General features: G+C 35.6%; 2 protein-coding genes across 3 annotated transcripts; both read right to left on the bottom strand.

Moving 5' to 3' along the window:
• Nucleotides 1-664: 664 nt before the first annotated feature.
• On the bottom strand, nt 665-4,807 carry LOC132599310 (peptidyl-prolyl cis-trans isomerase CYP21-1). 2 transcript variants are annotated; one of them, XM_060312618.1, is made up of 7 exons: nt 4,440-4,801; nt 2,667-2,745; nt 1,869-1,916; nt 1,743-1,766; nt 1,384-1,566; nt 1,202-1,277; nt 665-1,074 (listed from the first exon to the last, which is right to left on the bottom strand). In XM_060312618.1, the coding sequence occupies exons 1-7, from the start codon at nt 4,536-4,538 to the stop codon at nt 897-899; spliced, it is 687 nt and encodes a 228-aa protein (XP_060168601.1). In that variant the 5' UTR covers nt 4,539-4,801; the 3' UTR covers nt 665-896. The 2 variants fall into 2 exon arrangements, with proteins under 2 accessions (XP_060168601.1, XP_060168602.1); XM_060312619.1 differs by lacking the exon at nt 1,743-1,766 and having other exon boundaries at nt 4,440-4,807.
• A 1,533-nt stretch (nt 4,808-6,340) lies between these two features.
• On the bottom strand, nt 6,341-7,714 carry LOC132600280 (mitochondrial Rho GTPase 1-like). The gene is made up of 3 exons (XM_060313352.1): nt 7,440-7,714; nt 7,241-7,353; nt 6,341-6,651 (listed from the first exon to the last, which is right to left on the bottom strand). The coding sequence occupies exons 1-3, from the start codon at nt 7,497-7,499 to the stop codon at nt 6,441-6,443; spliced, it is 384 nt and encodes a 127-aa protein (XP_060169335.1). The 5' UTR covers nt 7,500-7,714; the 3' UTR covers nt 6,341-6,440.
• Between the last annotated feature and the right edge of the window lie 618 nt (nt 7,715-8,332).

The following is an 8,332-nucleotide window of genomic DNA, read 5'->3' as shown; positions in this document are numbered from 1 at the left end:
ATCCATGACAAGACATAATGGACATGCACTTTGGTTTTAATAGCAAATCAGCGAACCTTGGCAGTGGAATTCATTGACATAATATCTGAATAAACCCCCCCCCCCCCCCCCCCCCCCGGGCTTAATTAACGGAGTCAAGTTCAGGAGTCTTTCAAAAAAGAGTCATTAGACTACAGTTCATTTTCACTACCAGCAAAAGATAATGTGGTCCTTGTTGATGCTGACAACAAGAAAAACAAAGACTTCTTCCTTTAACAGCAACTACAGCTCAATCTCTCAAAGTAAGACAAGATGGACTATATGAATCATCACTAGTCATATTGCTCTATTTAAACCTGTCTCAATGCAATATTATTCACGGTAACTATTTCTGGTGGAGAACCGAAAGCTCAAGGGACTTGGAGCCTGTTTGGATGGGCTTATGCCTATAAGCTGCAAACAGCTTATAAGCTAAAAAAAATAAGTTGGATAGTCTAACTTTTTTTTTTTGGCTTATAAGCTGCTTTAGATAAGCTAAGTCAAATGGGCCCAATTATTTTTTTGAGCTTATTTTAAGCACAAAATGACTTTAAGCTGGCCAGTCAAACACTCAAAAAAACTGAAAACAGCTTATAAGCAACTTATAAGCCAATCCAAACGGGCTCTTGGGCAGTATGCAATGGTGTATAAAACCAGCAAGCCAATTTGAATATAAAGAGAATGTATAGGTTCAGTTCAATTCCTCTACAAAACCCAAAAATATTCACAACCAGTTCCAGGAATAAAAGCACTCATATCCGTAAGGTTAAGGGGATCAAATAGGACCTCATAAATTAAGCTCGTAACACAAAAGAAAAGAACGTGCGTCAAATGTATATAGGGCTGGTTAGTAACTTCAAAACTTTGATGAATGGTATTTATGAAGTTGAACTTTGGTTATCCTCATCCCACTTGCTCTTAGGTATTTCCCCCGAGTCTGCAATAATCACCTTTTTCCTAGGTTTTCCGCTGTAAGTTCCTGCTCCGCCCTCTATTGCATATACTGTGTCCATACCTTCAATAACTTTGCCAAATACAACATGCTCCCCGTCCAACCTGCTTGTAGCTGTGGTGTTAGAATGAGAAATTTCCGAACATTCAAGGCTCTATGGAATAATGTTCGACTAAATAAATTGTTTTCTTTGAGAAAGGTAAGATTCATTCTATCATTTTGAAAACTTACCAGCTTGCCTTCACTGTCGGTATAAAGAACTGACAGCCATTGGAGTTGGGTCCTGCGTTCACCATGGAAATAACACCTGCAAAATTCAAGGAAGTTTATAAATGTACACATGCGAATGAATCTAAATTTGCCTTTGGTTTTGCTCCGGAGAGAATTAGTGCACTCAAGTGATGACTCCAGACCTGCATGAGAATGCTTTATCTTGAGATTTTCATCAGGGAAGGGACCGCCATAAATGGAAATGTTTCCCCTTCCATCACCCGACACAATATCTCCACCTTGAATCATGAATCCTGGTATTATACGATGAAATGGCTTTCCCTTGTAATGAAGAGATACTCCATCAGCAGTCTTCCCCATTTCCCCTGAGTCAACAACAAAAAATGCAGCAATTGGCAGTCAAAATATACACACTTAAAATTGTATGTAACATACACACACAAAGACATACCTATGTAATATATACACATACATATACGTGTGTGTGTGTGTGTGTGTGTTAAAGCAGCAAAACCAGTGCCAGTTATAATTACAAAAGTACCTGTGCACAAAGCCCTGAAATTCTCTGCACAGAAGTAAAATTGCAGGCATTATGCAACAAACATGGAAGTACAAAATAAACTGAAGAGGAGAGCAAAGTATGGAAAAGAGATGGATAAAGACGTACCAACAGTTTTTGGTACATTTTGCCCATATAATCCTATCACAATTCTTCCTGCAAATATTCAAAATTTAGATCATCAATACACAAAGATCTTTCCCAGCCTTCACAGTGCACGAGTTCTGATATTCCATAAGTCATCAAAAATATTGATGATCTTTTCTTCATCAACATATGAAGCTCATTAGATATTCATCATATTCCATCTATCTTGCTGCATAATAATTTGAGAGTCAAATAACTTTTTCTTGGTTAAAGATCTTTTTTCTTTTTTCTTTTTTTTTTTTTCTTGCAAGAAAATTTTCATAACGATTTTCTTAAACAACTCCTAAATCTTCTTAATATTTAAAAGGAGTGTCTAGAATACTTGTTATAGGGTTTCAAACATTACACTTGTTCTTGAAAGATCAATTAGTTGAAGTAAACCATCGGCCTCCAAACCAGGTTAGCTGGGGACAGGGCTAGTACAGTGCATTGCAAGTTCACAAGTATCATTGTCATTGAATGAAGTACATACCATATCAAACCACAGCTTCTCTACTAATTAATAAATCAAAGTTTAGGTAAACCAAAATGAAAAATAACCATGTCAGCACGACAGAGCGGGACAAACTGTTTCAGAAAGGATAATAAGGAAAGCTAAGGTCACTCATTCAGCCAGTTTACATTTCCTTTTTTTCCTTTCTGTCTATTATTATTGTCGGCAGAGAACTTGTGGGGTTTAGCACACTTGGGAATCTTATTGTAATTCATTAACTCAATGACATGCAATATAATAAGAACATCAGCAGAACAGATCCATACCTACACGTGTTTTCTCTATATCAACATCCAAGAATACTCTGTGGGTAATTTCATACACCTCGTCCACCCTCTCATGCTCCTGAGAAATCAAAGAGGAACGTAAATGAAGACGGTCAGTGAACCGTTGGATTGTAAAATATCATCAATAGGCAAAGGGAGCTCCTAGAAACAGAATAGCAGTCACTGGCAGAACTTGCAAACGAGACTCCAGAGTTAGGCTATAGCTTTTAACGAGTAGATCTAACTCCTGCTAAGAGTTTGAAGCTCAAATACATAGACGAAGATCTATCATTAAACTTATTTTAGATACGCATATTAAAAACTCAAGTCATGGTACAGGTCTGAACATATTAGTAGCTTGTCTTAGAAACAGTCAATAATGTCCTCCAGTCAGCATTTCCCTAGTTTCCTTCTTTCCTTGTTATTTTTTAAAGTCCTAACATGAGTAGGACAATTTGAAAGGAGTAGGTCTCTCTTCTATAATTTCATAGTAAATAACTAAGCAGAAATAGTAGATATTTCACACAGGGGAAGAAAATCAATAAGTTCTCTCAGTATGAACCAGGACAAAGCTTCCAAGATTTAGGGGGAACAAGAAAAAGGATCTGCAGCATGAAGAATATGGTACATGACCAAGCTTCACAACAGTCCATTTATGTTTATTTGCTAGATTATCAAAAGTTTAAACTTTAGGACCCTGCTATATTATAGTAAATCAGCATCTTAAAGTTTGACTGGCTCAGGACGCGATTAAACATTTATATTGCGTGCAAATTGGAAAGCTCGATGGATGGGGAATGAGATGATTATACAACCAGGACCAGCATTAGGTTGCGATTCAACTTATCCTGAAATTATAGATTACATATCATTTAGGAAATATCATCATTGCAGGATTGAGGGAAACTAGCTTACACAAAAAGGAATACTGTGAGACAGATGTAGCAGCTGACATCGCAATGTGTTGGTGAACTTTTCTTGCTTCTAAGGATAATTCCTAAGACTAGCCTTTAGGATCTAATCCAAATTCTGAAGAGGTTCTATTCCAAGATTCTTGTTCTTCCTTTTTTGAGATTCTGGTTCTTCCTTTTCTCCTCTTGGTTCTTATATTATTCTCCAATTTGGAGCTGCAGTGGATGACATCAAACTTATAATCAGCCATCATTCCTATAAACCATCCAGGCACAGTTATCCAAATCTAACCTCCATAAGTTCCATGAAATTGATTATCACTCCACATCTCACACAAATAGCTCAAAGAAATACTTCCCTTCTCCATTTCTCCAGTAGTGGTGATTAGTAAAATATCCTATACCTCCTATCACTATTAAATCCATAAAGAAAACATACTTGGTTCATAGAACAAGATAATGTGTGGATGCTCATTGACCATAAAGAACTTCGAAATTTGAACTGAAAATGTCTAATAGGAACACTTTAACTGGAAAGAAAATTCGCTGGCTAGTTTGAGGGATTGTCGATGTATTAAGCCTATTAAGTAACCTAGTAGATGATTGAGTTATACAGTAGGCGAGATGTTTGATAATAATGTTCCATAAAGCTTTAAGCTCCGGCAAAAAGAATCAGTACCCAATAAGGCTTCAAGACCATACTGTACAGTCAATCCCATTTCGACCACAATCAGATCCAATTATCCAAACCCATTATATTGAATTATGGAATTACCTAAACTTGACAAATATAAATCAAGAAAGACAAAACGGAAAGAAATGTCGAAAAGGAGTAATACTAGAAGAAGAACAAAAAGGGTACCTTTAGGAAGATGGAGGAAGCAAGAAAGATAAGAAGAAAAACACCAAGAAAGATCAGAAGCCACCGAGGCTGTAATAAAACTGAGATCGCTCGACCCATCTCCAAGAAACTTCAAAGATTCCTGCTATGTTCTTCCATTTTGAACCAAATTAAACACTCCCACAGGCACTGAATGATTTTTAATTGAGTGTCAGCAGACTATCAGAGCATGAAATTGTTGTTCCTGCTCAGCTTCGTCTACCTGTTCGGTGTGCAGACTAATTGATTATTTGGGTGATCTTCGACTTTTTCGTTTTGTTTGGGGACTCTTTTGCAAGTTGTGTTTGGGACGCAAATTCACTTTTGGGCTAACGGGCTCAGGCTTTCAGTTCAGTTAGAATACCGGGCTATTAGAGAGGCCGAGTCGATGGCCCGCATCTCCATTCGGCCCAATATATAAATGTTTTTGGAATTTTTACTGGTTATAGCTTCTTATAAGACATATTTAATGATAATAACTACCATTTTATTTATTTATATTTAGTAACTAATTTACTTTTTTTATTTACCATCTATAACTACATCAGTAAATTACAGTTATTGGTAAATATGCACAGTTAAATACACTGGTAACTGACCGTATTAGACGCTACCATATTCCCATATCCCAAGTTTAACGGATACATCATTATTCAACTTGATTTCTCTCTCATTCTCCATTAATTTTCACCGTTTTTTTCTCTATTACCTCTTTCACGATCAACATTAGCAAAAGATTCTTCCGTGATTTTTGGGGAATGTATATTTCTTTAGATTTTTTCTTGCTCTGATAGTGTATTTTCATATTTTAGTCTTTTTCTTTCCACCAAATTCAAGTCAATTGAAGTATTAAATTGCTAGGGTTTAAAGTAATTGGAAGTTAAATGCTTATACATTAATGGTAGACGGAACAAAATCAAACATGGTTACTCGAGGTATACCTTCTACTCTTCAAAATTTTGGTTATCCTTCTTTTGATTTGGGGATTTCTCAACAACAACATGATGTTGTTGCAGGTTCAGCTGAGAGAATCAGTGCTGAAAGAAGGACAAAAAATAAGCATGATCCTTCCCACATGCAAAGGCATAAAAAATCGGTAGTCACAAAATCAACAAAGAAAATAGATACCGGAAAAGAGATGAAGAGGAAAAAAGTCGTACAACATGAAGCAGGAGAAGAGGAAGAGTTTGACCCAGGGATGAAGCACGTATTTTTGAACTTTCCAATTTTTTTTTATGTATGTTATGTATTGATGTATGTTATGTAATGATGTACGTTATGTATTGACGAATGTATTTGACATATGTTATGTATTGATGAAGAGTGTCTTTTTTCGAACTTTTTGAATATATGTTATGTATTTGCAAAATTATTGAACTGAAAATCATATTTTGTTCTGTGTATCTTATGTTATGTATTTGAAAAATTGGAAAATTGATGAGCTGGGAATCACATATTTGGAAATTTGCTGAGTATTTGGAAAATTTATGAACTGAGAATCGTATTTTTCTTGAATGTATGTTATGTATTTGGAAAATTGATGAACTGAGAATCATTTTTGTTCTGTGTATCTTATGTTATGTATTTGGAAAATTGGAAAATTGATGAACTGGAATCCCATATTTGGAAATTTGCTGAGTATTAGGGCTGGGCGTTCGGTATTCGGTTCGGTATTTTCAAAGTTCGGGTTCGGTAATTCGGTAATCGGTAATTCAAAGTATATACCAAATACCGAACTTTCAAACTTCGGTTCGGTAATTCGGTAATCGGTAAATCAAACTTCGGTTCGGTACGGTATTCGGTAATACCATATTGAAGTTGAAGTCCACTGTATTAGAATGCAAGTATACTATGCAAGGGGTCAATGTAATTAGTAACAACAGCATAAATATTCTTAAAATAAATTGGGCAGAAATTGTATACCAACTGGACAAAAGTTCCAGAATTGAAGACATTCTAGTTAGATCTTTAAAAATCCTTAAGTTATTTCAATAACAAACGACAACCCTCTGTGTTGTGTCCTCTACTATTTAGGATAGCTACCCTAGTAGAATCTTGAATTTCCGTCGAATAAGGATCCAGATCATCCTTAGCTGCTACAATGAGACAAGGCACCTCATAACCAGTTGCCTCTCCATGGCTAGCAACATCAACCAGTAGATCTGATGCTCTCTTCCAGGAAGTTTCACGAGACCTGAAGAATAAAGGTATCAAGATGAGCTACTTAGCAAATGCAAGAACCAAAAGTGAAAAACCAGAAAGCAGGAAAAAGAATGTGACGGAACAAAAGATACACTCTTCCTCCTCTTTCTATTTTCCATTTTCTTCCAAGTAATAAGGGAGTAGAAGTCTAGTGGTTGTAGAAGACAACATGTGCATAGCGTGCTTGCGTTATTTATCAGGCCTTAGCCCGTAAGTTTTCACGGGGTTAGCCACGTAGCCCCTTGAACTTATTTGTTTTCTTGCGGTCATTTATTTTCACTTACTTCCTTTAAATAACCATTCAATAAAATTTATATCTCCCCCAAAAGACTTGCTCAGTGGACTTAAAACATGATTTTGCAAAAGTTCAAGATAACATTACTACTCAACTATCTCTCACAACTTTCCTTTTGTTCCCCCCTTCTGACTTGTGTTTCTAAACATTAGCATAACAAACTATATATATACATATATATATGAGCTATTCCAGTTGCAACTTTTATGTGATCAATTTCACTCTTTTTCTTAAACGCAACTTGAATCAATTCAGCAAAGATGTAGCAAAGATGTGTTTAAGTCACCTGTCATGGACAAAAATTGCTATATCACAATCTGCTAACGCATCCTTGCTAGATAGAAGCTTATTCACTCCATCTTCTGGTATCTCTCGTAGCACAAGAGATTTTTTAGCCCCCTGCCAATGTACAGAAAAGCTATTTTTACGCTAATGACAAATTTAGGCAGTATATTAGATGCAAAAGAGAGAAATCAATATACTACCAGACACTGCAAATAAGTAACCAGAAGAAAGACTACACATGGAAGTAACATTAGGATCATACAAAATTATTTAAGGTATAGTTCGTATACGGAGATTTTCTCTTTGTTAATAAAATTATTTACGTTAACAAAAAACAAAAATAGGATCAGAAAGTGCACAAAAAGTATTTTCAGTAGCCAAGGTGCACTTGACTAAAACTTCCTCGATATTACACACACACACACACACACAGAGAGAGAGAGAGAGAGAGAGAGAGAGAGAGAGAGAGAGAGAGAGATTGCAAACTATCAGACAAAATTTGGTGTTTAGAAGAAGAAAAAGAACTAGCATAACACAATATTTAGGGGGCTCATAAGTGGGAAAAGACAAATAAACAAATGCAACTTGAGGTGTCCTTAAGGACACTACTAGTTTCTGACAATCAGCACTCTACCAATGATTAGGAAAAAAATAGAACAAAACCTCCAACACAATAGCATATGCATTCTATACAGTGTAAAAACTAATAATCTCGTGCTCATAAGTATATCCCAAAACCATCCCTTGTGGATTGAGAAACCTAAGGAACTTGTTATTGGTAAGAATTAAAACTATAAAAAAAATATGCACTATTTTGTACAACCATTTTCTGTCTATTTACCTGTGTTATCTCAATTATCAGAAAGCATATATTTTGTACCAACAATTACAACTTATTTTGGCTCCTTAACAACAAACTCAAAGTGGACCACATCAGAGAGAAAGGTGTTGGCCCACACACCATATGTAACTAATAAAAATTTATACTAACATATTTTTTTTCATCCAGTGATAAATTTTTTTCATCAGCGTGATAAATCCACTTTTTCATCCACTTCCATTTAAAGATCAACAATTGATAGCCTTATTTACA

This window comes from Lycium barbarum, chromosome 6 (assembly GCF_019175385.1).
Source record: "Lycium barbarum isolate Lr01 chromosome 6, ASM1917538v2, whole genome shotgun sequence".
In the NCBI taxonomy this organism is placed as follows: domain Eukaryota; kingdom Viridiplantae; phylum Streptophyta; class Magnoliopsida; order Solanales; family Solanaceae; genus Lycium; species Lycium barbarum.
Note: the sequence above shows the minus strand (reverse complement) of the source record. Positions and strands in the feature narration are given on the sequence as shown.

Coding starts and splice junctions, on each gene's coding strand:
- LOC132600280 (XM_060313352.1), bottom strand. CDS start 7,499: ATGATCCTAATGTTACTTCCATGTGTAGTCTTTCTTCTGGTTACTTAT. Junction 7,354..7,439: donor TTACTTATTTGCAGTGTCTG/GTAGTATATTGA, acceptor GTACATTGGCAG/GGGGCTAAAAAATCTCTTGT. Junction 6,652..7,240: donor GCAATTTTTGTCCATGACAG/GTGACTTAAACA, acceptor TTTATTCTTCAG/GTCTCGTGAAACTTCCTGGA.
- LOC132599310 (XM_060312618.1), bottom strand. CDS start 4,538: ATGGGTCGAGCGATCTCAGTTTTATTACAGCCTCGGTGGCTTCTGATC. Junction 1,917..2,666: donor TATAGAGAAAACACGTGTAG/GTATGGATCTGT, acceptor GAATATTTGCAG/GAAGAATTGTGATAGGATTA. Junction 1,767..1,868: donor AAATGTACCAAAAACTGTTG/GTACGTCTTTAT, acceptor ACTTCTGTGCAG/AGAATTTCAGGGCTTTGTGC.